The sequence below is a fragment of the Dermacentor variabilis genome, chromosome 1 (assembly GCF_050947875.1).
Source record: "Dermacentor variabilis isolate Ectoservices chromosome 1, ASM5094787v1, whole genome shotgun sequence".
Taxonomy (NCBI): domain Eukaryota; kingdom Metazoa; phylum Arthropoda; class Arachnida; order Ixodida; family Ixodidae; genus Dermacentor; species Dermacentor variabilis.
The window spans coordinates 58,557,914-58,585,558 of NC_134568.1; the positions used below are offsets into that span (position 1 = coordinate 58,557,914).

General features: G+C 47.2%; 1 protein-coding gene across 1 annotated transcript; it reads left to right on the forward strand.

Moving 5' to 3' along the window:
• The first annotated feature begins 1,342 nt into the window (after nt 1-1,342).
• LOC142575195 (PR domain zinc finger protein 12-like) lies at nt 1,343-27,467 on the forward strand. The gene is made up of 4 exons (XM_075684361.1): nt 1,343-1,364; nt 9,846-10,018; nt 15,483-15,647; nt 27,291-27,467. The coding sequence occupies exons 1-4, from the start codon at nt 1,343-1,345 to the stop codon at nt 27,465-27,467; spliced, it is 537 nt and encodes a 178-aa protein (XP_075540476.1).
• The last annotated feature ends 178 nt before the right edge of the window (nt 27,468-27,645 follow it).

Here is a 27,645-nt window from a genome sequence, read left to right on the forward strand (position 1 = left end):
GAAACGCTGTTATAAAGTGTCTGTTCTCTAACCTGTGCACTAAACCGATGTTTATAGTATATTCTCGCAAACGCAAGGGCCACGAGTATGGCAACCGTAACCGCAAGAGTCACAGTATGGTCGTAAGTTGCCGCGACAGAGCAGCTGTAGTTCACAGAGCCTGTCACTAAGGGATACGCGGCGAGGTATGGCCGATGGATAAGTAATTGCCAAGATTTGTATTTGGTAAACGTTAATTACCAAGAACGGCGGGTGCTTATACTACCGCAAAGGACGCATGCTGGGCGGTGACTAATCATTTGCTCGCTACATCACACATATACACTGAAATTAAACTGGTTCCAAAAGTTCCCGCTTATATTTTCTCGACCCTTAACTGCGACTTCGCCTGCCAACTGGACTCTTTTTTTCTCTTTTTGTACCTCACTCCTTTCCCAATGTACGGAGGCGTGCTTCCACCGATGTTCGGTACTCCTTTTTTTTAATGAATTCATTCACTCATTTAATTATTCCTAAATTGCTGCAGGAGATAGCGTTTCTTCATTTCCATAATCATCCTCTCTCTCACCTGGAATCTGCCACCGAAAAACAGTGCTGCTGTGTTGCGTATGGCTGGGCGTCGCATATACAGTTTTCTGGGAATGTCCAGCAGTGCGCTGCAATTTTCGGTGGGTGATGAGACAGCAGCTTCTCTGCCATTTCCACACTCAGCGCACTGCTCCGTGAGCAACAATTACCCGGTTCGAAGGCAGACCACTATCGGAGAAAAATATCCTGCGAACTTGGTCGAAGCATTATTCGATTCGCAAGGCCACAAAAGACCAACTGTGCTTCTTGAAAGTGCCTACACTGTGTGTACTGCAGGGTTCACTCTCGCCACCTGTCCATTCTTTTTCCTTATCTCTCTGTTTATACATTAATACGTAGCATTAGGATTGTTACATTGGAAGAAAAGTGTAACCGTGTGAAGTTTGGCAAGCTGGTCACGTGGGAGAGGTCCGCTGAAGTATATATATATATATATATATATATATATATATATATATATATATATATATATATATATATATATATATATATATATATATATATATATATATATATATATATTTGTGCGTGTCTGCGTGTGCGTGTGTGCGTGTGTGTGCGTGTGCGTGTGCGTGTGCGTGTGCGTGTGCGTGTGCGTGTGTGTGTGCGTGTGCGTGTGCGTGTGTGTGTGTGTGTGTGTGTGTGTGTGTGCTCCAGACCCCACCGTCGGTTACACTTCGCTCCTAGAAGAGACAGGACGCGTGTCGAGTGAGGTACTGAACAACACTGCAATTCAGTAAACTCGGCATAAATCATGGATCCGGGACCTCACAGAGGTGCGACGTAATGCTTACTTCATTTCTTTCACATCTACCGCTAAATTACCATTAACTTTTTTCCCTCCCCAATTGTACGGTAGCCAATCGGGCTTGTCCATGGTTAAACTCCTTGCCTTTCGCACTTCCATTATCTGCCGTTTTCTTTAGTATGTTGCACTTTTTTGTCGGTGGCCTGCCTCATCTCTCACAGGACCAAGTGCAAAATGAAAAGCCTACGGGCGGTAGTCGAGCGCAGCTTTTTTCGGATTCCTGATGCGTCGATTTGAAAGCGACGTTTCCTATCCAGCGATACAGCGATACAGGCGAGGCGAGTTAGGGTAGCTCGTGGGTTTGGACTAACGACGCTACTCACGCAGAAGTTTGGTCTTTTGCGTAATTGTGAACCGGGGTGAAAGCCATGGGGGTAGCACGCCCTCTCGAAATGAAAAATTCGGAATGACCCTTTGTTCGAAGGTTGGACGTACGTCAAGGACCCACAATACGAAACACCTTCAAGTGGGTAACAGCTTACAAAGCGGAAACTCAGATGAAACGTTTTTAAGTGGAAAGGCTTTTAATTATCATGAGGATATTTTTATTAAAATTTCCTTCCTTACCATCAGGTGAAAGCAGACTAATAAGCATTTAAATTTTCTTTATTCTTGAGACCTTCTGTGAGTGTCCAGGTTGCTGTCATTCACAACTTCTTAGATTAAAAAGTCAGTTTTTCATAATAAATTATTTGTAAAAATGAGTAAACGCACACGCAACAAAAATCCTAGTCCATTTCTCAGTATTCACTCAATGAAGATGTAGCACGTCTACACTGTGAAGTCGTAGTGATATGAAGAACAAGGCTGCTCGAAAAGAGTGAGTCATGAATATAACTTGCGCTGTAAAAGAAAGTAACAATCAAAGGACAACGATGACGCGCAAAATATTGCTTCCTCTGAATGTAATCTACGAATCAAGGCATCGGTTCATCGGATTGGAATGGTCGTACATTGCAGCGCTATCGCGGGCGCTGAAATGTGGTCGAGAATGTATACGACGCCAGTATTCGCTTCACGCGCGCAATCTGATTAGATAACTCTCGCTATTGAACCCGTGACGACATTCTCGATTGAGGATTCGGCGAGTTGGTATTGCATTCTAGAACTGGTACAGCGCAACATACAAAGGAAGAAACAAGCCGAGCCGGCCAGATAAAGAGCGCTGTTCCTTTATCTGGCCGGCTCGGCTTGTTTCTTCCTTTGTATGTTGCGCTGTACCAGTTCTAGAATACATTCTGAATACTTGAAATAGATGCAGGCGTGTCTTGAGCTAAGCGATAACTTTGGAACGGTTGTGAGACGCTAAAGGAAGCTTACCCGTAAAAAAATATTGTACTGTTGCTTCAATTATTAGCTCAAATATAATGCGCGCGGTAAAAGGGGCCCCCAAGACTGTACAACGGCGCAGACATACCAAAAACTCCAGAGCTAAACACTTTCATGTTACTGGTAGTTATTAAACCAGTATTTCGTGTGTCAATGAAGCCCTGTAGTCCAAGGGTCAGTTCCATCACGGGCGCTGTGTCGGAGCTCATATTTCACGTTACCTTACCTATGTCAGTAATAACGGTCACAAAATCAGGGTATTTACTTTTTTAGGTCTTAACATTAGACAGCCAAAATATATGCCGCAAACACTCCTCCTAATACACTAGTACTTTTCATTCTAACGTACATGTTCGCGCTGCTCCATCTGTTGCAAAGTACTGAAGAATATATACAGTGCGTTCCCCCAGGCCGCCGTGTTAACGCGAAAGCGTTAAGGGCCCCGTGTCTCAGATCTCGTGTCGGCGTCGGCGGCGTTGTCAGTGAGCAAACATTTGCGCACATATTTCGGTATATGTATATGCCATGCCTCGCTAGATCCACCGCGCATACCTTTTATGTTAAATCTCCAAAACTGAGAAAACTGGCTGTGTTCTCTGACTTAAAACCGCCATACATGTGCACGCAGTCAGTTGTCCGACGCGGTTGTCATGAACAGCTGACATACGAAATCGTGAAACTTCACCATCACGTCCAACAAAAAGTTCACGAGGTTGTCTTTCAATGGGTACCTGGCCATTGTGTAATCAGTGGCAATGATTCCGCCGATAACGCTGTTCGCACATCCCTTCAAAAAGAGCACAGCGTTCTGATTTCGCTTTCAAGGACAGACGCCGCAAGGCAGCTTCGACACCTGGCACGCAGTCTCTCACTGACCGAGTGGAACTCGCCAAACTTGAGACTTACCCGACTGAATCCATTAAACCTCTCACTGCAACTCCGACCTACATTCGGACTTCCTCGACGTGAAACTACGCTTCTCTGTCGCCTTTGGTTAGGAGTTGCCTTCACAAAGGCATACTCTACATTAATTGGAGTGACCGCCAGTGCAGCATACGAGATCTGTGGCATCGAATAAAACATCGACCACCTGCTGTGCTATTGTCCACGATATGCCCCAGAAAGACAAGAACTTGCTAGCGCTCTCCAAAAACTCGACAATCGTCCGCTTTCCGTGCACGTGCTGCTGGAACACCGCCCCCATCGCTCATCGGCCCATAAAGCGGTGAAGGCGCTTTTGTGCTTCTTGAGGACGACGGGCTTGTGTGAACGTCTGTGACTATTAGCGCAATTACTATTACACTCATCAGTGAACTCACCGCTAATTTCATTCTTCCCATCCCTCCACTCTCTCCCTGTTATCTTTGTTTTACCCTTTTCGATTCCCCCGGTGTAGGGTAGCCAAACGGACATTATTCCGGTTAACCTACCTGCCTTCTGCTTCTCTTTTTTCTTCCTTCCTTTCCTTCCTTCTAAAACTGAAATATTAAAAGTGCGAAACAACGTTAGAAACCTGAAAATGATGAAAAATTCCTGGCGCGGCTGTGCACTACCTCCGGGATCGGCCCACGCAAGAGGCCGCGTTTCTACCAGAACACTCGCCTTCGTGCATAGCATTCGCCGCCAGCGTTTCCCGGTAAACATTACAGTTACATAAGCTGCAGTTGCCGGGAAGCGTGAGAAGCAGTGGCGGATCTTTGAAGGCTATCGCGTTCCACTCTTAAAGGCAAAGCGTCCCCCGTCTTTTTATTCTTAATGACACCTGGAAATCGAGCCTGATGCCAGCAACGCTCAGAAGTGTAATCGGGAGCGCACACAATGTTCACGCACATCTTCTGTGATGTACCATAGCGCTGAGGAGCTTCTTGTATAATGTAGAAGAATCCATTGTAAAGGCAGAAGTGCACGGCTGGGCACGTGTGTTTAAGCTCATGAACTTGATTTGCGCCAAGAAAACCTGTTCATGCTTTCACACTCTAAAACTGGTACAGCGCAACATAGGAAGAAACAAGCCGAGCCGGCCAGACAGAGGAACAGAGCGCTGACCTCCAACTGTTTCTTCCTTTCCATGTTGCGCTGCACCAGTTTTAGAATGCAATACCAAATCGTCCAATCCTCCACCCTAGTGAACATGCTTTCACACTTACTTTATAGGAAGGCTACTGCACTATCAATATGCCGGCTATTTTTTACTGCACCAAATAAAAATACTAACCAATGTAAGTCTTGGTGAGATCATTTGTTCATTCGAGTGTTCATATAGGTAACCTATAGATACGGATAAGTTGAGACGTTGCATGCGTAATTAACAAAGCTACGTTAATTATATTGATTGATGCAATTACCAAGAAACTCTGGCCCCGGCCGTTTCTACCTACTACCCAAAATTCAGAAAATTAACAATCCCGGTCGGCCTATCGTTTCCACTAATGGAACAGTGACTGAGAAAATATCCAGCTTTATTGACAGTCTCATTAAGGACATCCCATCTTCATTCCCCTCGTACGTTAAAGACACAAATCACTTCCTTCGGGAGGTATCAAACATAACGGTACCGGGGGGGGGGGGGGGTATTCGTCACTATGGATGTCGCATCTTTGTACACCAACATACCTCACGCCGTGGGCATAGCTTCCGCAGTTTCAGCTTACGCTGGTTCAAGCCAACCTAGGCAATTAGAGAAAGATACAGTTGAGACTCTTCTAAAATTAGTGCTGAAATATAGTCACTTTGAGTTCGAGGACAAGCATTATCTGCAAATCAGCGGAACCGCCACGGGAACGAAAATGGCGCCAAATTATGCAAATATATTTATGGCATCTTTAGAAATACCCTTCTTCGCAAACTCGGCCATCAAACCAATATTTTATAAGCGATTCCTGGATGGCATTTTCTTTGTGTGGGCCGACAATTAACAAAGTCCCTTGGACTTCATTTCCAATTTCGATTCTCTGCACCCGTCAATCTGCTTTACGCACAACTTCTCCCAACATAGTATCCACTTCCTCGACGTCACTCTGTCACTGAGTGGCAGTCGCATTTCCACGTCCCTATACAAAGAGCTGACAGATCGTCAGCAATATCTGCGTTTCTATAGTAGCCACCCCATCACTGCAAAACAAGCATCCCCTACTCCCAGGCCCACAGGTACAGAAGAGTCTGTTCCTAATCTGCCTAATTTGAGCGACACGCGGAGGAACTGAAATCTGCTCTCATACGCCAAAAATGTCCTCCAAAAATAGTAGACGATCCCATTGAACGCGCCCGCAGCTTAGATCGAGCCCATATAATGGGAGAAAGGGTGAGCAATACCAATACACAATCAGATTCGAACTTGGTCCTCACATACACTACGATGCTCCGCGGGTCAATGCCATTCTCAACCGCCATTTCAACATCATGAAACAGAGCATCCGACTCGCTGCTATCTTCAAGCGGCCGCCTCGGGTTGTGTATAGAAGAAACAAAAATTTAAGGGATTTGTTAGTCAGGGCGAGGACACAGAAGTCAAAGACGCCCAAGGGCTGTCATCGGCCGTGTGGGAAACCTCGTTGTAAGGTATGCCGTCACATGACAACAATAGACACGGCTGAGGCATCAAACTCGTCCTTCGTATATAAAATTAACGCAAATCTTGACTGTGATTCCAGTAACGTCGTGTACAAAATTCGATGCGAGGTGTGTAATCAGGAATATATCGGACAGAGACCCCTTTCCGCCTGCGGTTCAACAATCACCGCGCGCATGTGAAGTCTCCCGAATTTACCCTTCTCCAAGCACGTTCGACAGCCAGAGCACTCCTTTGAACGCGTGAGCGTCGTGCTCTTGCAGTCTGGTTTCCAACACACCCGTGCACGCGAGCAGAGAGAATCTTTTTTCAAACATAAATTTGGAACGTACGCTAAATGAATTAATGAGAGTCCGGGGCGGCTGACGTGCCTCAGGGATATGCCATGAGAGTGCATGGGAAGCGCGAATACATATTCTGTACTCTAAAATTGAGACGCTGGCCACTGCTTGCTCGTCCCTCCGCATGCGCCTCAAGAGGGCGAGCGGAGGACCAATAAGTCCAGTTAACTGCACCCTGCCACTTAAGTGGCCATTCTGAGTGACCTATTGCCCCTTCTTGGAATCGGCACGAGCTGACTTGATGTCAGTTGTCGATTAAAAGTTAAAAAACTGGACCACAAGGAGGCTCTTTAACTCGGCTCACTAAACCTAAGCCCAGGGGTGCACTCGCTTTGCGAATCCCACGCATATATTCTTTTTGAAACTATACATTTTTTTCGCACCGTAGCTGGACCACAGAGTTGCCGGAACGGGCCGTGCCTTGTATATGTGTACTATGCCACTTTATTTCTTTCCACAAGTTGCCACTCTTCCGTCTTCCTTCTGGGCCCATTCTCTATCGTGCCCCCTGCCGCCCGATTCAACTTGCCCTCTCCCGCTACAACGGCAGCACACGCGCTGGTGCTGCTCAGCGACCGTTTTCTCCCTCCTTGCCTCGTGTCAACGGGAACCTAGCTGCCGCTACTTGCCGCCCCTTTCACTCTCCGACTTATGTCTCCCTCCTCCTGTGTGCTTTTTTCCTTTTTTTTTCGTTCTCTTTCTTTTTCTTTTTTTTTTCTCACTGACCTCCTTGCTCTACATACATGGGACTTTGCCTTCCTCTTGCCCTGCATAGTTGCCAAAGGCAGCTGTAAATCTGCCAAAGCACCGAAAGTCAATCACTGTCACAACTGTCCCTCTCGGTTTGATGTATCTGAGAACGACCGGGCACGCGGTCTGGTGTCTTCACTACCAGGGCCGAACTGCCATTTTTTTGTAAACCCTGATGAAGATCTGTCCACCGATCGAAACTGTTGCAATTAAATATTTGTTCTGTTTACCTTGTAGCACCACTCAAGTTTTATATATATATATATATATATATATATATATATATATATAATCTTTCTTTGTGTTTACACAACTCAAGTCCGAAAACTCATTACGTTAAGCCGTCTGGAGCAACAAAAGTTGCAATACACTAGATACATAGAACTCGCCAACTAGCACGAGCTTCGCTGCATAGATAGAATGCTTTACAAAGAAATTGCATAGTTAAGTACAACAAGAAAGTCGCATAGATGCGCTGTACACATTGGACACGTTCCTTATATCTTTAAGCATAATGAACATGCATACTTAGAGTGAACTGTGAGACAAGATACTTATTTTCTCCTTGGAAAACGTGGCTGTCAAAAATGCACGACCAGAAAATTTTTCGTGTCATGACCACACTGCGTCGACAGCATGGATAAAAGGGTCTATACATTCAATATGGTCTGCTTTTGTACGTACGTCGCACGTTGCAGGTCGCATCCATCATCCATAATTAACATTTTTGTATAACCTTAGCAAATATTCTGACATCAATAAGGACTAATTTGCTGTTATTAACACAACTCACCAAATGTGCTGTTCAATAATACACTTTTGTAACTGTATTCAATTTTTTAATGTTGCAAGGCCTTCACAGTAACGAACACACAGAGGAAGAAAACTAGGAAGCGACGCCACATGTTCGTAAATCAAAATAGAGCTCCCGTTGTTGAAACAAGGGGTGCGTCACCATGAACTCAGTTTTTTCTCTGCGCGATTTTCAAAGTGTCTAAGCATTTCTCTCTCGACCCAGTGAGGAAAACCGTCGTTGACGCGTGTCGCTTTCACTGCATCAAGAAAATGTTGTATTAATAAGAATAAATCAACAAAACATAAAGACATATCAGATGGTTGTACACGTAAATTAGCGACAATCAGTTTCAAGCGAGGAACAGCAGCAGGAAGATTTAATAAATGGTGATGGCGACCAAGAGCTACAGCAATAACAGAAGAAGAAAGACGCCCACGCCATCTGACAGCGACGCCACAGGCAGCATGACGCGGTCGTCATATGCTGGCTTAATTAATATCACGGCGTAGCAACCACGTTTCTCCACACGACTCTCACGGTGTTTCTCGCCATTATACCAAACAAAGCAGCGTACGACGAAAAGAGGCCATCAGTATGAAATGGTTATACGTTTTAGATAACTCACAGAGGAGTTTCTGCGTGAATTTTTTTCCTTGTTGTTATACAAATAAGGTATAATAAACGGAGTGCTGAAAACCAGCGTTGAACACGGTAAGTGATGCAAGGACAGGGCTAAGCACAGAAGAGTTTACCAGAAGCATGCACGTCGCGCAAGAGTCTCTGTGTTAGTTTCCTGTTCGCTCATTTCACGCTGGAGTTACATTAGGCCCCGCTCATGGACTAGTCTAGGAAGCCGATAAATTTCTTCACATTTCCGGTAAATTCTAGCAATTGAGAAAGAATGTAACAGTAAAATAGTAGCGAAACTCCGACAATGATCCAGAATGTTATCAAGCCCCATTATAGTATATTAGTGCCCCAAGAAGAAAAACAAAGAGATCGTCCGCAGATTATTGACATAACGCCTGTTTAAGAAGTCGTGTCTAAATATGGTACAGCCTACTTGTGCAGTTTCTCTTTACATGGCGGGCCAATAACGGAAAACAAAATGAATATCGAAAATGGAATATTCGAATTGACACTGGCAGCAGTCATGGTCACTGACACTGGCAGCAGTCAGCAGTCGGTAATGATACGAGCGACTAAAGACATCGATATCACTAGGAAACGTATCTCAAATGCTTCGCATATCCTGGGGCCGTAGAAGAACTCATCTATAGGTGTTAAATTAAGATGTTTGTTTTCTCTTCCTCTCTCTCGTGAGCACGCAAACATCGGCAGTCACATCAACGTTTAGCTTACGTACATGCCTACTTTCGAACTGGCACGCGTCATTATCAGTCAAAGTTCATTTCCTTGGACTTTGTCGAGACGGGGCGAGTGCCACAATATCGGTACAGTTGCCTTAGTGCGTTATCAGCACTATAATGCAGACGTGTAAGGACCCGCGCATGCGGTCGACTGCAGTATCTTTGTTCTAATTATGTGTTCTCAGTTGCTGCATGAATAGTTGGCGGAGCTGTTATTCGCTAATGACGTGAGAAAGTGGCAGTCGTGTCGAGTGTTCATGGGTGTCGTGCCACTCATTTGGGCTGGTGTGCGCAGGGGTTGTCGCAGGCACGCCGAGGCAGCTTCGGTTGGGCGTCTCCTCTGTACCCGGCTGCCAAGTGGGCGTTTTCGCTGCCGACCACATTCCGAAGGACACGCAGATGGGACCGTACCCGGGCGCATCAAAGCTGGCACTAGCCCTCTGCAGAGATCCGGCGCTAGTCTGGGAGGTGAGGCTTGCGAGGCTCGCGTGCTCAGATCCCATAAATAGACAAAAGGGAAGGGGTAGAGAGATTGCAAAAAAAAAGAAAGAACGCCTTATTGAAGCCTAAATGACGCGAAGCTTGTCTGAGTTAGCGAGCTAGCAGCAGCAATAATGAATGACACGCGCACGGCATCATCAGCTGTAGCTTTCAGCTCTCCCTGCGGCGACGACGAAGGCGATGTATGACGCTAGTTGATGAAAGAATGTTGATGAGAGATGTACGCACGCAGCAGTGCGACACGCGCCTAAATATATTCAAGGCTTCTACAACCATTGTGTCACAGCGGCACGTACCCTATCGAGCGGATTGGCCAAGAATTGGCACGTATATTGCGCGCACAACCAGTGGCCCAATTTGCCGACTAATCGGCAAGACAGCGACAGCCAGGAGAAAGCACCCGCAAAGCGAGGGGAAGGAGGACGGAAATCTCGCTTTTAGGAAGCATATTTCTGGTTAAAAAATCCAATGAAACTATCAGATGTGGACAAACAGTAAATATAAGCTCCTTGTTGCTGCAGCGTCGCATCTGAACCTTGCGTTCTATGTTTGGTGTTATGTGCCTGCGTACGACGTCACCCTCGCGCTCACCTCCCGCACATTCATATGATCAGGGGCTCCACAGATTGACTATACTAGTGCGACAATAGACCTATTTCATGCGCACAAAGAGTGCTTGCTGTGACCTCAGTTTTGAGAAGCTGCATGTCTGCTGATTGCACGCCTGGTAAGCAATCCTTGCTGCGAGGCGGCGCATCGTTACCAGACTAGGTCCAGTTTTCAAACTCCTGTGGCTGCGTGGACCCACTACCAATCCTCGCATCTCGCGGCGCTGCTGTCGCACTTTGCTCGGTCAGCACGGCGCGGACGCGGCGGCGAAGCACTGTCCGCGGCTGTTCGCGCGTTTTGGCGGTGTGTATGCATGCGTGTTTGCTGCAGTCTCGGTGCTTTTTATGACACTCTTGTGCGTTTTCAATGCCGCTTGCATATTGACGAGTTCGCGGCCCGTATAATCCAATTTTATTTGGTGACGCGAATGCATATTTATGCTCCGTTCCTGCAGCGAGAAACTGCCTTGAATGCGCAAGCCTGCTCGCAAGCGAGTAAAGCTCACGTATACTACAGGTTTTCACATTGCACTTGTCAATGTGGTGCTCCGATGAAAGAAACAGCGCTAGGTTCATTTTATTTCATCCCGAAATGAAGTGCTGGGAGTCTGTATATACAGGGTGTCGCAGCTAACTTTAGCCAGAGTTTTAAAATGTGCGAATACCACGTAACTGGACAGAACCAGGGTAATGTTGCTTGCCGTCGCTTGGAGATACTGAAATTATTATTTCTTCATTTCGCCTAGTTAGGTAATTAGTCCTAATTAATTAATCAATTCCTGAAATATTATAGTTAGATGAAAAGTGTCAATGAGAAAATTGTAGAGCGACATGAAAAACTGCCGATACAGCTTTCTGCTCCTCAATACGTGCTACATAAAAGTGTTTTTCCAAGTGTGAAAGAAGCCCGCAAATGCACACAAAATTTCCGCGCGACTGGCCGCTCCAGCCACTTTGCATGTATTCTCGGGCTTCTTTCACGCTTGGAAAAACACTCTTATGCAGCCCGTATTGAGCAACAGAAAGCTGTATCGGCAGTTTTTCATGTCGCTCTACAATGTTCTCATTGACATTTTTCATCTAACTATAATATTTGATAACTTAATTAATTAATACTAATTGTCTAAATAGGCGTAATGAAAACAATAATTTCAGTATCTGCAAGCGACGGCAAATAACGCTACCTTGGTTCTGACCTGCTACGTGACATTGGAATATTTTCAAACTCTGGCTAAAGTTAGCTGGGACACCCTGTATATCACGAGAAGGTGCGTTGGATTTATTCCTAGTATTTTGGATCTATTCCTACTATCGTTGGATCTATTCCTACTATTCCTACCGATCGGCTTGCTGACCTCTACAGTTGCTGTTGAGTAGCATGAATTAGTACTAACTGAATAATTAATTACCCGATTGACCTGCAAACAGCTACAACAGCTGATTATAGCGACTTTCGTACTAATAAACTCATTGTTTAATTACATGACTAAATAATCAAAACTCGACGGGCACTGCGCTGACGAAATATTTGGTTTGTATATCTAATACGGGGGTCACGGGGCACATTTCTGATTCTGATCAAGCCCGATCGGGATCGCAATTCTCAGTCGCGATTGGTTCCTTTGCGCAAGCTGCGCGAGGGAGCCAATCGCATTGAGCCACAGAAAGCTGTATCGCGAGTTTTTCATGTCGCCCTACAATTTTCTAATTGACGCTTTTAATCATATTATCTCGGAGTTTGACTGCTACTTTTGTTTTTTAAATCCAGCCGCTATTTCCGGCGTTTTCTCGGCATAATTTTTGAAGATAACAAAAAAGGTGGAAGAGGAGAAATGAGCTTTCTATCGTTTGCGGAATCCTTACCGGTTCGTTTGTCATTTATTTTTCTCGACTGCGATTCAACATTTCTTTTTGTACATGTACCAAATGCCCCTTCTGGCTTTATTTTCGCGAATATTTTGCTGTAAGCAAAACACGGAAGGACGCCGAGCCAGTGGATCACTGTACTGCTGCAGTTGTATATTTATTATTTTTGGCCAGCCTACATCATGCAATCGTTTCATCCGGATTAGTCGTCTGATTTTAGACACAACACCGCAGGTAAGTCTGAGCAACAGCACAGATGCCTTGTGCTATCGCGTAGTTCTCTTACAGCCCCCTGCGTTTCCTTTTGGCAGCGTTTCTCTTTCCTTTAGGTTTGAGTGCCATTTTATGATTTTCCAAATAGTAATTTCTCTCATTTATCCAGACAACTAGGTGTTAGTATTCTGAAACTGATTGTATTTTGTTTGTAGTAGTGTTTATTCGCGCGAAATATGTTATGAGAAACAGAAGATTAAAGCATCAGTGCAAAATGATGCAATCACACATTAGTTAGGCAGTAGCGTAACGCGTTACAGTAGTGAAAGTCGGGCGTCGGTAGTTGTTCCTGTATTTTAACGGGGGTGCCACCAGATGTTGACCGATAATTTCAATCGCTGTTGCTCTGACTCGCAAGATATGTTCCCTACACTATGGGCACTGCTGATGCCCCACATCAAACGAATCAATAGATCCACACAGATCGCCGCACCGCCTAGACCGGGGACTCAGGTAGATGCCGACAGCGGCGACTCGAGTAGTTAAAAAGGAAAGCTTATATATATATATATATATATACATATATAACCACTTCGGGTGTTGATGCCAGTAAATGACCTATGAGCGACTTCTTCTGCTTTATATAGGCCTACCAGACGCGCCTTCTGCAAGCCTCGGCAATAGCGAGGCTATTCGCTTCACAGCAGGGCCCTCAAACGCGAGCATCACTGCATTGAGTAACCAGAACCGTGTGCACAAGGTGCACGTTAGAACGCCAGTCTTCCAGTCTTCCATGCAAACGCTGAGCGAGTTTTCAGTCTGGCTGCTGGTGTCTCTGCAGGAAAACGTGAGAATATGAAAAAGAAATGAAATGAAATTCTGTGTTTTCACGTGCGACGACCGGGATACAATTGTGAGGCGCGCCGTAGAACGGCTCCCTGGATTGCTTTTACAATCTGGAGTGATTTAACGTGCGCTTTTCTTTTTTCTTTGTACTTCTTTTTTCTAATCGAGCCTGCAACCTCCTGCTTAAGAGCGGAACGCCATAGCCGCTAAGCCACCGCGGTGGGTTGAGAGATCACGGACGAGAATTTCGAAAAGCGCTTTTGAAAGAAAATAAAGAACGTGCAAGGGGCTGGAAATGACGCATGAGACAGCCAAGCCAGACCGTTCTGTTTAATGCGTTTGTGTAATGGTCACGAAGGTTACGGCCAATGTAACATACAAGTAAACAATGACATTTTAGTAATTGTTTAGTTACTTTTATCTGGAAGTAGATGGTCAGTGTAATCTATTTTCGAATGAAAGCATTGCCATTGTAATTGGTTACTTTTTTTCTCTAACGTGCACAAGTCTGTTATCTACATTCCCACCTTCGATTTGCTTAGCGAATTCTTTGGCGTACTACTTGAGACTCCACATGATGCGGGGGATTTTGTTCCTTTCTGTTTGAAAGCCCGATCAAGAAATTTTGAGGCCCAGAGCGAAATTTCCTCAAAGCCCTAGTGATGATGATGATGATGATGATGATGATGATGATGATGATGATGACGACGACTACTACGGTGTTTAAGCTGCCAAATTTATAAGCTGTTCTAAGTTTCGCCTGCTGTTTTCGAGTTTATTCTCAGATAAAAGGTTACATGCCCATGAACATACAATCACATTTCGCTTTTCCCTCACGCCCACAGATGGGAAGAGAGGTTGTTATCGAAGCCTTAATTTTCACAGATAAAGAAAATTCATTAAACATTGCCTGGTGATGCCATATAGCCTGAAATTATTTAACATACGTATTTGAATATTGCATTGGAAGAGAGGCAGAACGCTGTATGAACGAGAGGAAAACCTTATTAATGTTCTTAACGGTCCTCAAGTTAAGACTTCAAACTATGATGTGATCTCTGTGAAGACTGAGAATCAGCTAGAGAATGTTTTCTGAAGTATATTTAATGGCGCTGTTGTTTATTTGTGGTTACAAAGAAGCGATGACTTGCTAAAGCGTTTTTGTATGTCGTGCTTCACCGGATCAGCTTACCAGCGCGTCAATGTAGAATAATAAGCAAATTACCTCGGAGATGTTTTCAAACTGCAGTTGATATCGCGGGATGTTTCCTACCTGCTCCTAAGTTGCGGCTTGTTCTTCTTGCTGTAATCAATGAAAAAGACAGGCGAACTAAAATGTAAGATTTACTGAACGTCCTTCTCACGCGAATGCCGCTATCGCCACAGTCATGATGTTTAACTTGAAGAATACTGAAGACTGTACGCAGTCTACTGCTCAGCAGGGCGGAAAACAGCGAAAGGCGTGTTTACTGTAGCGGGTGACAGGTGCATATGTCTGCAGATATTTATTCTTTTACTGATGAAATGTCATTCAAATAAAGTCAGCTCCTACCCAACTCCTACCCAACGCGCTACCCAATTTCCAAACTCCACTACTTTCTCTTATTCTCAGCTAGAATAACTCGCTACTTGGGTTCGCTCTCCTAATCAATACAGCCACCTTACTGTCTCTCAACATCGATGCCTATCATTTTCCTAAAATCCAAAACGGCCCATGTAACGAGGCAAGAAAGTGAGACAAGCTCTCCTAAGGAATCATTTCGCAGTCTATGGTCTGTCTGTCTATGGTCCTCAAAATGATCTGCTCCAAAATTCCATAATTCCCGATTACGCCCCGAAGGACGTGTTTTGTTCCTCTGGTCTCTGAGCCGAAGAGTGACGTGGTCGCATGTTCGCAGGCCATCGATGGTGCCAGCGGCCGCGTGCGCTTCTTCGTGGACGGTGCCGATGCGGTGATGCCATCGTGGATGACGTACGTGCAGTGCGCCCGCCACGAGCAGGAGCAGAATCTGGACATGCTGCTGCTCCTTCACGAAGGCAACCTCTACTACAGGGCCACAAAGGTGAGGCTACAGCGGCCAGGCTGCGCCGCGCGGATGCAAAGTGCACCGCTTTGCTAGCGAGGCAGCTGAGAAGGAAATAGTCCATTGGTTGGTTAGTTGGTCGATATCACGTGAGAGACGCCGTAGTAGAAGTTTCCGGATTAATTGTGGCGTTCGTTGTGCTAAAAGCGATCGTGTGCTGCGATAGCCTGCGGTGATAACGACCGCCTCACATTGTGTGTGTATGTGCTCCCTTTCTCTGAATCTCTCTACCTTCCCTGTTCCACAGTGCAAAGTAGCAAACGGGATTTGCCCTTCTAGTTAACCTCCATATTTCCCCCATTTGCTTTGTTTCTCTCGACCATTCTAAGAGTTCGAACGATTACTTAAATCCGAGTAAAGGGGGGTAGGTATTCTGTGAGACTCTACCTAGTGGATATGTCCATTTCGTCTGCTACTGAAATGCTGATTGGCTCTGGTGGGCTGCGCGTGCGCAGCAACCAGGCGCCACAGCCAATCATCACTTCAGCAGCAGACGAAATGGACATGACCACTAGGTAGAGTCTCACAGAATACCTACCCCCAGGATAGTTTTTGCATTTCCCCGCAGCTGTCGAATCAGGGTGTCATATTTCAAGCTTAGCGGACGAATATGCCCTGAATGTACTGCCTGTACAAAAGCCTGCCGCGTTCGATTCCGCTTTTTTTTTTTTAGCTTCTGTGCAGCGCCTAAGAAAATACAGAGGCCAGTAATCAAGTCCCATGGTTGCGGATGCAATAAAGCTTACTGCTCTTGTTGTCAGGATACCCTTGATACAGAGAAGTGCAATTAACTTTAGTAAAAAGGAAATTAGAAAAATTAAATGCTTAAGTTTTTATGTGCCAATGAAAGAAGTTTTCTTCGGATAACGCACAAAACGCGGTTGAAATGTAGGTATTTCAAACGCAGAAAGTGATGCTAAAAGGGGTCCCCGGATTAGCGTTCTGCTTAGGTTACATTGCGCAAACATACTTTGGGCCTAAAAAGCTAGAAAGCTGGCTTTCAGAATGGCAAACATTGTGATATCTTAATGTATTACTGAGTTACAGAGTTCGAAACTGGATAAATCAGTTCTTTTGCTTTTTTTTTACATATTAAAATACGTTTTGAAAAAAAGCTCGCGGACCGAGTAAAAAAATATCTGCCTAATATATTAGCTAGACGCCGAGGCTTTCTTTCTCATGCGAGAAATCTAAGCAGAAATCAGTGCAGTGGGATCCAAGCAAATCAATTTCTCCTTTCCCATGTATATTTATATGGAAGCTCTCATAGCCAATATTCCGCTTAAGAAGGAAAATCTGGAATTTACCGTGAATTTGCGCTTATAAACCGCACCAAATTTCAAAAAATATGTGACAGTAAAGTGGGGGCGCGGATTATAGGCGAGCTTTCTTCATGAATAGGATAGGATAGCGGGTGACAGCGCGGACGGAGAAGCCCTCGCAACCGCAACGGCGACGGAGCAAGCGCGACGGAGCCGATACTCATCACGGTGATTTGGCTCACCACTGTATCGCGTAGCGCTTCGCGCTGACTGAGGGATCGCCGCGGGAACGAATGGCGTATGAGTTTGCCGGCAACGCGTGAGCTATTCGCTAACTACTGAACGCAAAATGGCGACCCTTAAAACGGAAGAGAATGGGCGACCATGATAGAGAGAAGAAGGGATCTTCGACACGCAGGGGTGAGGAGGACGTGGGATCCCTAACCGATAACGAAACTAAATGGCGGAGAACCTTGCTTTAAAGTCTGGCTTCACGGCAGCGCGCGCTGCGCTGCCGTGAAGCGTTACTCCGTCTGCGACAACGCCCAGCGTGTGAATCCTGTTAGGATTGGGGGCTCAATCCCATCGCTCGTGATCCGTTGTCAAGATTGGAGTCCGGCATGAATTCGAAGGTAGCTGGCCCATGCCGCCGTCCAACTTATCCACGCTGAGGACGTTGATGAAGGGAAGTACTGCTTCTCATCGAGAACGAGGAATATGGGTTTATTTACAGTATTTACATGCAGTTCATCAGTCTAGCATGACTGCGAGAGAAAGTACGTCAGTCTAACACGACTGCTTGAGAGAGTGTCTCATTCTAACATGACTGCGTAAGAAAGTCCATCGAGCATCCGCACAAGAGCCGTTTATAAACACTCGGTCTTCCCCCGATTCCAAGGTGGCGGAAACGTTCGTTCAGTCATCGTAAACACGCCGCCTCTCCGCGGGACGGTTTACACACACACGCGCACACACACACACACACACACACACACACACACACACACACACACACACACACACACACACACACACACAAAGGTTCTCGGTCCGAAACCGACATCACACGGATTTCGTAGAACTCGCAGCGGACCCTCGCAGTGCGCCCGGGTAGCCATTGTCTTGCGTCTTGGTCGGCGCGTGGGAAGAGGTCTCCGACGACGTTCCCGCGGCAACTCCCCCACTCATAGCAGATCAGGTCCGCGTTGGTGGGTTCGGTAACAATAGTTGGCCCGCCGAACTCATTCAGTCACAACGGCGACGAGGATAGAGCGTAACGGTGGCGGTTTCAGCACAAAGCCTGCTTCGTCAAACGCATCCTAGCTGAAGCGACGGAGAGTGGAGGACGCGCGTATTGTTCCCGACACAAAGTAGACTTAGTCACGCCATGGCTAGAGGTTGGCGGCGGCGCTCCAGGAAAGTTGCGGCCACTGTCGCAACTAAATTGGCAAAACTTGCACTGCAGCTGACCGTTCTTAACAGCGCCTCCATGGCCCGGAAAATCTCGACTGTCTAGCGCTGACAACCGCTGGGCAGGAAGAGAACGGCTGGTGGCCAGGGGGTTATGCCTTGGCTCGCAGCGACCACTTGTGTAATTTCACCCCCCCAAAACATCCAACAAGGACAGGCAACTGCAACATGAACCCCACAACACGGCTCTGCGCCGAGATGACGTACATTGGCTCCCACTTTAGACCCGCTAGGCTTCCAAAAAAACATAAGTGCATAAACAGAAACTGCTGCATTTCGCTATGCCAATTTTTGAAGCAATTTCGTGCTGACAAATTCAGCAATCATGGAGGGAATCCTGCTAAATGAGAGGGGATCTTCTTGGCTTAATAAAACTAACACTAGTAACCCTAAAATTTAGGCGGGACCCTCAAACGCAGAACTCAAATTAGTCTGCTCAAACCATCCGCATTGCTATGCAACTTTCCCTTCTTATATCTAACGGAGAAGTTGTACTCTTGGAGAGTGAGACTCCATCGGAGCAAGCGGACATTTTTGTGTGACATTTGATTGAGCCACGTCAGAGGACAGTGGTCGGTCTCGAAGATGAACTTCGCTCCGTACAAGTAACACGACAACTTCTGGGCAGCCCAAACGAAACAAGCGCATTCCTTCTCTGAAGCGCTGTAGGCTTCCTCTCTTACATTTAGTTTACGGCTGGCATAGAGGATAGGATGCTCCTCGTTATCGTCGCCGACCTGACTAGGTACCACGCCCATACCTCTGTCGCTTGCGTCGCATTGAACTATGAATTCCTTTGTGTAGTCTGGCGCGCGAAGCACAGGACGAGAAACCAATAGCGTTTTCAAACTTTGGAAAGCGTTCTCTTTGTCCTTATCCCACGGTACGCTACTTGGTGCTCCTTTTCGGAGGGCGTCCGTTAATGGACTTGCCATTTGCGAGTAATTCGGAATGTACCGTTGATAGTACCCCACAAGTCCCAAAAATGAACGAAGGTCTGTTTTCGTGCGCGGTTGAGAAAATTTTCCAATCGTAGCTATTTTCAGCTTGGCCGGCCGTCTCGTGCCCTGGCCGACAAAATGGCCCAGATAAGTAACCTGTGAACAACCAAATCTACACTTTTCCGCTTTCATCGTTAAGCCGGCTTCCCTCAACCGTGAGAACACCTGTTTGAGGTGCGATACGTGTTGTTCCCAGCTGTCCGAAAAAATTGCTACATCATCAAGATATGGCAAGGCGAACTCCTGCAAGTCTTTTAGGACAATATCCATTAACTTAGAGAAGCTAAACGGGGCGTTCTTCAGCCCGAAGCCGAGTGCGAGAGGGCGAAAAGTGCCTACAGGTGAGATGGATGCGGCATAGCGGCTGGCACTTTCTGAAAGGGAACTTGCCAGTACCCCCGCACGAGATCTATAGTTGAAATGTATTTAGCAGCGCTAACTCTTTCAATTCGTTCCTCAATGTTGGGTATCGGGTACAGCTGATCCCTAGTGATGGAATTTAACTTCCTGTAGTCAACACACGGACGAGGGTCCTTGTTAGGGGTTTCTACCAGTATTAGCGGTGACGTGTAGTCACTCTCAGCGGGCTCAATAACTCCCAACTCTAGCATGCGCTGTATCTCTACCTCCATTATTTCTCTCTGTCTTGGAGACACACTGTAAGGCTTTGATCTTACGGGTTCGGTTGATGTCAGCTCTAATTCATGCGTTATTAGTTCGGTTCTACCTGGCCGATCGCTGAACCTGTCTATATATTCCCCTAACACCCCTTTTAGCTTCTCTAGCTGCTCGGGTCTTAGAGCGTGCGAGCTTACTGAATGTTTTACTACTTCTTCTAGGCCGATTTCAGAGTTGGAGGTTGCCCTATTCTCCTTAAACTTGGTACTAGTGCCATCCTGCTCTTTGATGGTATAGTTAACGACCCCGCTCCGCTCTACATACGGCTTCATCAAATTGCAGTGATATATCCCAACCTCCTTCCTGCGACCGGGCATTTTCAGAGCATAGTTAGTATCTGAAAGTTTGTGCAGCACTTTAAAGGGCCCGTCGCAGTGAACTTCAAGCTTGTTCTTTCTTGAAGGTTTGAGGATCATGACCTGGTCTCTGGTGTTAAACGTACGAAGCCTCGCGTTCTTGTCGTAATAGAATTTGGCGTTCTTTTGAGCTACTCCCATGTTCTTTTCGACTAGTTCTTGAGTTGCGGTGAGCCGTTCCAGCAGATTTAGCTCGTGTTCAACCACTGTTGGACTCTCCCCTTTTTCCTCCCGCATCTCTCTTAACGTTCTCAGTGGAGAACGGAGTGTCCTCCCATACACTAGTTCTGCTGGCGAGAACCCTGTCGCTTCATGTGGAACCGTTCGCAAAGCAAGCAAAGTTGCCGGCAGACAGTTCTCCCAGTCCTCCTTATGCTCGTAACAGAGCGCACGCAAAACTCGCTTAAGCACCGAATGCCACCTCTCTACACTGTTTGACTGAGGGTGATAGACAGAACTGTGTATTAACTTTACCCCGCACTTTTGCGAGTATGTGGAAGTCAGTGCGGTCGTCAATACTGACCCTTGATCCGCCTGAATTTCGGCTGGAAACCCAACTCGTGCAAACACTGTCAAAAGCGCGTCTACTACTTCGGTGGAGCTGAGCTCTTTCAGAGGGATTGTTTCTGGAAACTTTGTAGCCGGGCACATCATGGTAAACAAGTACCTGTAACCCGATTTTGTTTTTGGTAGAGGCCCTACCGTGTCTATCACAAGTCGTCTGAAAGGTTCTGTTATTAAGGGCATTACCTTTAGTGGAGCTTTCCATGTCTTTCCTGGTTTACCCGAGCGTTGGCATGCGTCGCATGAGTTTACAAAGTTTTCCACGTCTTTGAAACAGCCAGGCCAGTAGTATTCCATGAGCAATCTTTCCTTAGATTTTTTATGCCTCGGTGGCCGGACCACCCATTTCCATGACAGAGACTCAAAAGGTCCTCGCTTTACTTAGTAGGTACGACTAATTGATCTAGAATCCTACCCTTTCGATCTCTGTAGTGCCGATACAACAATCCTCCTCTTTCATGTATCGTCACGTTGCGCCTAGCAATGCCTTCTTTAGCAGTGTGATGTAATTTAGCTAAGCTCTCATCATTCTTTTGCTCGGCTGCCAGTGACTCTCTATCCACACGCAAGAGCTGATCAAAGTTCTTTGAGGCCGGTGATAATAACTACCCTGTCTCGCTTGAGATTGTGTCAGCTTGCTCTTCCTGCAGGCTTGAACTTTGACACTCTAGTGCTACGCTCACATTGAGCTGGTCAGCTGGCAGGCTCTCCTCCACCGATTTGTTGTCCCTCGAGCCTACCTCGGATTCGGGTATTGAAGTTATACCTTTTCCTGCTTCCGCTGGAGCAGCTTGTGCATTTTCAGCCGAAAGCGACGCGATCTTACGAGCTTGGCCTCGCGTCAATGCCTGTACTACGCCCTCTCCCAATATAAGCCCTTTGTCACGCAGTAACTGATTCGAACGATTCGAACGATTCGAAAAGATGTAAGGGTACTGCAGTGACACAAATTTGGAAACTGCAGCCTCAGTCTCTAGGTCCCCGAATGGTCCACTTGTGATAGCGCAGCACGTCATGCCGCATGTGTACTGGGCGGGCTAACTGCCATGATCCATGTGACGTCACATAGCGATATATATATATGTACGCCGGCACTGAATAAACTGATTCCATTCCCGGTTTGGCTGCGTGATGACGTTATAACACCACTGATTTTGACTTTGGCCATGGGCAGACACACGCTGTGTCCTTCTACAACCTGTTTGATCCATGCTACTTCTCCGGTGAAGTCATCTACCGTCACGTAAGACGGATAGACAATGTCCATCGTGGCGGCACTGTCTCCTAGCACTCAGCATGGTTTGCCATTAACTTGCAGGTCGTGAAGATATGGACTTAAAAGTTCCATATTCTTGTCTTTTTCCTCCACGTAGGAGAAAACTAGGCTAGGCTTCCCGCAGTTTACAGCTATATGTCCCAGTTTGTGGCATTTATAACAGCGAATCGGCCTAAAAGATTCGAGTTTTCTTTTCTGTTTTTTTGTGCGGTTTCCCCGTTAAGTTTCCCCTCGCTCTTTTCTGCGGGTTTTTCCTCCACTTCTACAGGCTCCGATCGTCTAGTCTGCGAACCCTTTTTGAACGGAAACGGTTTCCGCGGTCCATTTCGACCATCCCAATTTCCGTCCTCGGCGTTCAACTTTCTACGCGTTGCGTACTCTCCGGCTAATTCAGCCACCCTTTCCACAGTGTTTACATTCCCTCTGTCTTGCACCCACAGTTTCACAGCTTGGGGGATGCTTTAGTAAAACTGCTCTAGACACATGCATTCAATGATCATGTCTCTGCTGTCGTACGCTTCCGCGCTTTTCAGCCACTCGACTAGGTTGGCCTTTAAGCCGTATGCAAACTCCGGATACCCCTCGCTATCTTTCTTGCCTGTGCTTCTAAACCTTTGCCGAAAAGCTTCGGCTAAAAGGCGGTATTTTTTCAGAAGACTGGCCTTGACCTCCGCATAATCATATGCATCTTCCGCACTGAGTCTGGCGATTACCTCTGCGGCCTCACACGGCAACATAGACAGCAACCGCTGTGGCTATGTACTCGGACCGAAGTTCATCTTCTCGCAAGTCCTTTCAAAATTGCTTAGGAACAAGCCTATGTCGGTCCCCACCTCAAATGGCTTTAATAGCCTGTCCATGCGGTATGATTCTGCCTCACTTGATCGTCCCAGAGCCCCTTCACTTCCTTGAGACAACTCCAAACGTTTGCGTTCAAGTTCAAGTTGCATTTTTCTTAACTCGCGATCTTTATCACGTTCCTCTCTCTCTTGTTCTTTTCTCTCTCGTTCTTTTTCTCTTTTTCAGAAGTTCAAACCCCATTTCAATTTCTTCCTCACTGGCCTGTTTGGAAATTAGCTGCAATAATTCCGATTTTAGCATTTCCTTGCGTACATTTAGGCCCAGTTCCTCACTAACAATCAGCAACTCGTCTCTCAGCAGTGTCCTTAACTCCATGATTGCTGCTTTACTGCCTTGGTCCAGCTCGCTAAATCTAGCTAGGAAAATACAACCTAGCTAACAATCAACAATCTAGCTTCCCTATAGTTGTAAACAGAACAACCACAAAATGAAGCCTAGAGAGTCAAAGCAAGAATCAAGCACTCACCGCAGATACAGCACCACGTCGCAAAATCTATCTCACCGCTGTCAGCCAGTTGTTAGGATTGGGGGCTCAATCCCATCGCTCGTGATCCGTTGTCAATATTGGAGTCCGGCATGAATTCGAAGGTAGCTGGCCCATGCCGTCGTCCAACTTATCCACGCTGAGGACGCTGTTGAAGGGAAGGACTGCTTCTCATCAAGAACGAGGAATATGGGTTTATTTACAGTATCTACATAAGGACGTTGCAGTTCATCAGTCTAGCATGACTGTGAGAGAAAGTACACTGAGCAACCGCGCAAGCGGTTTATAAACACTCGGTCCTCCCTCGATCCCAAGGTGAGGGAAACGTTCGACCAGTCATCGTAAACTGGTCGTCTCTCTGCGGGAGACACACACACACCCTCACGCACACACTTCCGCACAGGTTCACGGCCCCCACCGACGTCAGATGGTCTTCGCAGAGCTCGGGGCTTACGTCTAGAAAGGCGCATTTTATTGCCCGAGCTGACCCCAGCAGCGCGGCCACCGGTTGTCCATTGTCTTGCGTCTTGAACGGCGCGTGGGAAGGGGGTACCAACTACGTTTCCTCGGGCACTCCCCCGCTCGCGGCAGACCAGGTCGGCCGTGGTGTGTTCAATCATAAAGCCTGGTTCGTCGAACTCATCTCGGCTCTCGCGACGGAGAGGCAAGGACGCGGCATTGTCCTCCGCACACAGTAGATTTAGTGACGCCGTTTGGCTTCAACGTGCATCGTGCATGGTGCTTCAACATGCATCAACGTGCATGCAACTTTCCAAGAAAAGTTGACGCCGCTGTCGCAACTGGCTGGCAAAACTTGCACCTCAGCGGGCCGTTCTTAACATCGTCCAACGATCTTCAAACGGGCTACTGGCAGATTTCATTTGATGAAATGGACTGCGAGAAGACGGCCTTCATCACGCCGGATGGCTTATATCAGTTCAAAATCATGCCCTTTGGCCTATGCAATGCTTCTCCGACATTTGAACGTATGATGGACTCTCTTCTGTAAGGCTACAAGGGGACCACCTGTCTTTGTTACCTTGACGAGGTTATTGTTTTTTCTCCCACGTTCGGCAGCCACATTCCTGCGGTCTTCCAGAAAGCCAGCCTCGAACAGAACTCCACGAAGTGTCAATCCGGGCGCCGTCAGATTACCGTGTTGGGACACCTCGTTGAACGATCCGGTGTTCAACCAGATCCGGAAAAAGTTCGCGCCGTACGCAGTTTCCCTGTGCCACGTTCTGCTTCTGACGTACGCTGCATTGTCGGCCTGTGTTCTTCCTTTCGCCCTTTCATCAAAAACTTCGCCGACGTTTCTCGGCCTTTGACAGATCTTCTAAAGAACACGCCATCCTCATGGAGCCCGGAGCAGACTCACGCGTTTGCCGCTCTCATCGGGTTTCTGACCACCCCTCCCGTACTCGCCCACTTTGATTCATCTGCACCGACCGGAGTCCACACTGACCCAAGCGGCAATGACATCGGCGCTGTTCTCGCCCAACAACAGAATGGTACCGAGTGCGTTACGCCAGCCGCCTGCTGTCACCTGCCGAGAGAAATTACTCCATCGCCGAGCGGGAGTGCTTGGCTTTTGTTTGGGCTGTCACCAAGTTCCAGCCATATTTGTAGGGCCGCACGTTTTCGGTCGTCACAGACCACCACGCACTCTGCTGGCTGTCTTCCCTTCAGGACCCGACTGGACGGCATGGTCGCTGGCTTCTGCGGCTCCAGGAATTTTCATTTAGTGCCTATTACAGGACTGGACGCCTCCACAAGGACGCTGACTGCCTCTAGCGTCACCCCATAGATCCTCCCGATCCTGTTGCGCATGATCCGGTGGCCTGCGTGATGGCTTTGACTGACTTGACCGACATGCGCGCTGAACAACAACGTGACGCATCCTTACAGTCTATCATCGCCGGAGTGGAATCTGGGCATCACCGACGGCATGTGCCGCATGTTCGTGCTGTATGACGGCATCCTCTACCACCGCAATATCAACCCTGACGGCCCTGAGTTGCTCCTTGTCCTTCCTCGTCATCTGTGATCCGTCGTTCTCGAACAAATTCACGAAGCACCGACGGCGGGACACCTTGGAGTTTTGCGTACATACGACCGCGTACGACGCCGGTTCTTCTGACCGGGTCTCTACCGCACTGTGCGCCGTTAAGTCGCAACCTGCGAATTGTGTCAACGCCGGAAGAAACCTCCCCTGGCACCTGTCGGGCGACTCCATCCAATTGAAGCTCCCTCTCAACCGTTCTTTCGCGTGAGCCTTGTCCTGCTTGGCCCTTTTCCGATGACGACTAGTGGGAATAAGTGGATCGCCGTAGGTAGTGATTACGCCACACGCTACGCGATAACAAAGGCGTTGTCGACTAGTTGCGCAACCAACGTCGCCAATTTTCTCCTTCATGACGTTATTCTCCACCATGGTGCGTCTCGACAGTTACTTACAGACCGTGGCCGCTCGTTCTTGTCTCGAGTTGTCGACGACCTCCTCCGCTCTTATGTCCCTGAGCACAAACTGTCCACCGCCTACCACCCACAAACGAACGGTCTTACGGAACGTCTCAATGAAACAATCACATAGATGCTGTCCATGCACGTCTCCAACGATCACCGCGACTGAGACGCCAAGCTGGCCTACGTGAAGTTCGCGTATAACTCGTCCAGACATGACACCGCAGGATGTTGACCCTTTTAACTTTTGTATGTTCGCGACCCCACATTACCGTTTGACACCATCCTCCCTTCTGTGCCACATGTTGCAACTGAGTACGTTCGTGAAGTCATCAATCGCGCTCACATGGCATGTCAGGTTACCCTATCTCGTTTATTAGCTTCGCAGCATATACAAAAAGAGCGTTATGACCGATGCCATCGCGATGTTAAGTTCGCGCCAGGTGCTTGGGTGCTCCTTTCGTTACCATGTCATCGGGTTGGTCTCTCCCAGAAGCTTCTCTCTAGCTACACAGGGTCGTATGAAGTCCTACGTCAAGTTAACGACGTAAATTACGATGTTTCGCCGCTACAGTTTGATGCATCCTCAAGTCCGACGCCTGTTGACGTCGTGCACGTTTCGTGGCTGAGGCCATACTTCGCTCGCAATTCTTCGCCTACCATGCGCCGAGACGGCGCTGCACCGCCCGGGGGGTCCTGCTGCGTATTGTTGGTGGTCAGCCTTCTTATCTACTCTGACTCATCCTGTATATATATTGTAAAAACAGTTTTTATATACTCCCTACATCCCCGTAACAACATTTTATTATATATTTTTTTCCTTTTCTTAGACACCCAAAGTATCCCCTCGTATTATATTCGGAGTTGGTTTATTTACGTGCGTATATTGCATCTTTGCATCTTGCCGCCTGGCTGTTTAGCGTGTCTCGTCGGCGGAGCACTCGCAAACCCATCGCAACTTCCTTATCATAGGCTATCAAAATGCGTTGCTCGGCTAGTTGGTTCATACTAATAATTGGATACTGGTGAACGCATGCAGTTTCAAGACGGGACAAGAGAAAGACACCGTTCCCCGTGTGTCGCTGTCTTTTCTTGTCCCGTCTTGAAACTGCACTTGCCAACATTCATTTACTCTAATCGTGCATGCTTTTATACCAGTCAGAAAATTAACTTGCTGGAAGCTCTGATTTGCCCAACCGCCTCGCAGGCCATTCACCCGGACGAAGAGCTCCTGGTGTGGTACGACGGAGAGCTGCCTCACTACATGGGCATTCCGGATGCCTTGCTGCCCTCGGACACGCCGGTAAAGGAGAAGCCTCAAGGTTGTACAGATGTTTATCCTATTTCTTCTCTATCAAAGTTGAAGGAAGCAGTTGTGCGCTGACGACCACACAGATTTCAAGTCGACAGAAACAGGGTTGACGCAAACACAAAGCACAGCCAAACTAGCGCAATTCCGTTCAATGAATGCACTCGGCATAAGCTCCCCTCGTAAGCTCCGATCACCCATTTTCGTTGCCTCAGACACATCGACTTCTTTGTAGTTTTTATCTGCACCCATA

Excerpts from the sequence above, each read along its gene's own strand:
- LOC142575195 (XM_075684361.1), top strand. The coding sequence starts at position 1,343 with ATGGATCCGGGACCTCACAGAG. Across the intron at positions 10,019-15,482 it reads ATCCGGCGCTAGTCTGGGAG|GCCATCGATGGTGCCAGCGG; the intron begins GTGAGGCTTGCG and ends GCATGTTCGCAG. Across the intron at positions 15,648-27,290 it reads TCTACTACAGGGCCACAAAG|GCCATTCACCCGGACGAAGA; the intron begins GTGAGGCTACAG and ends ACCGCCTCGCAG.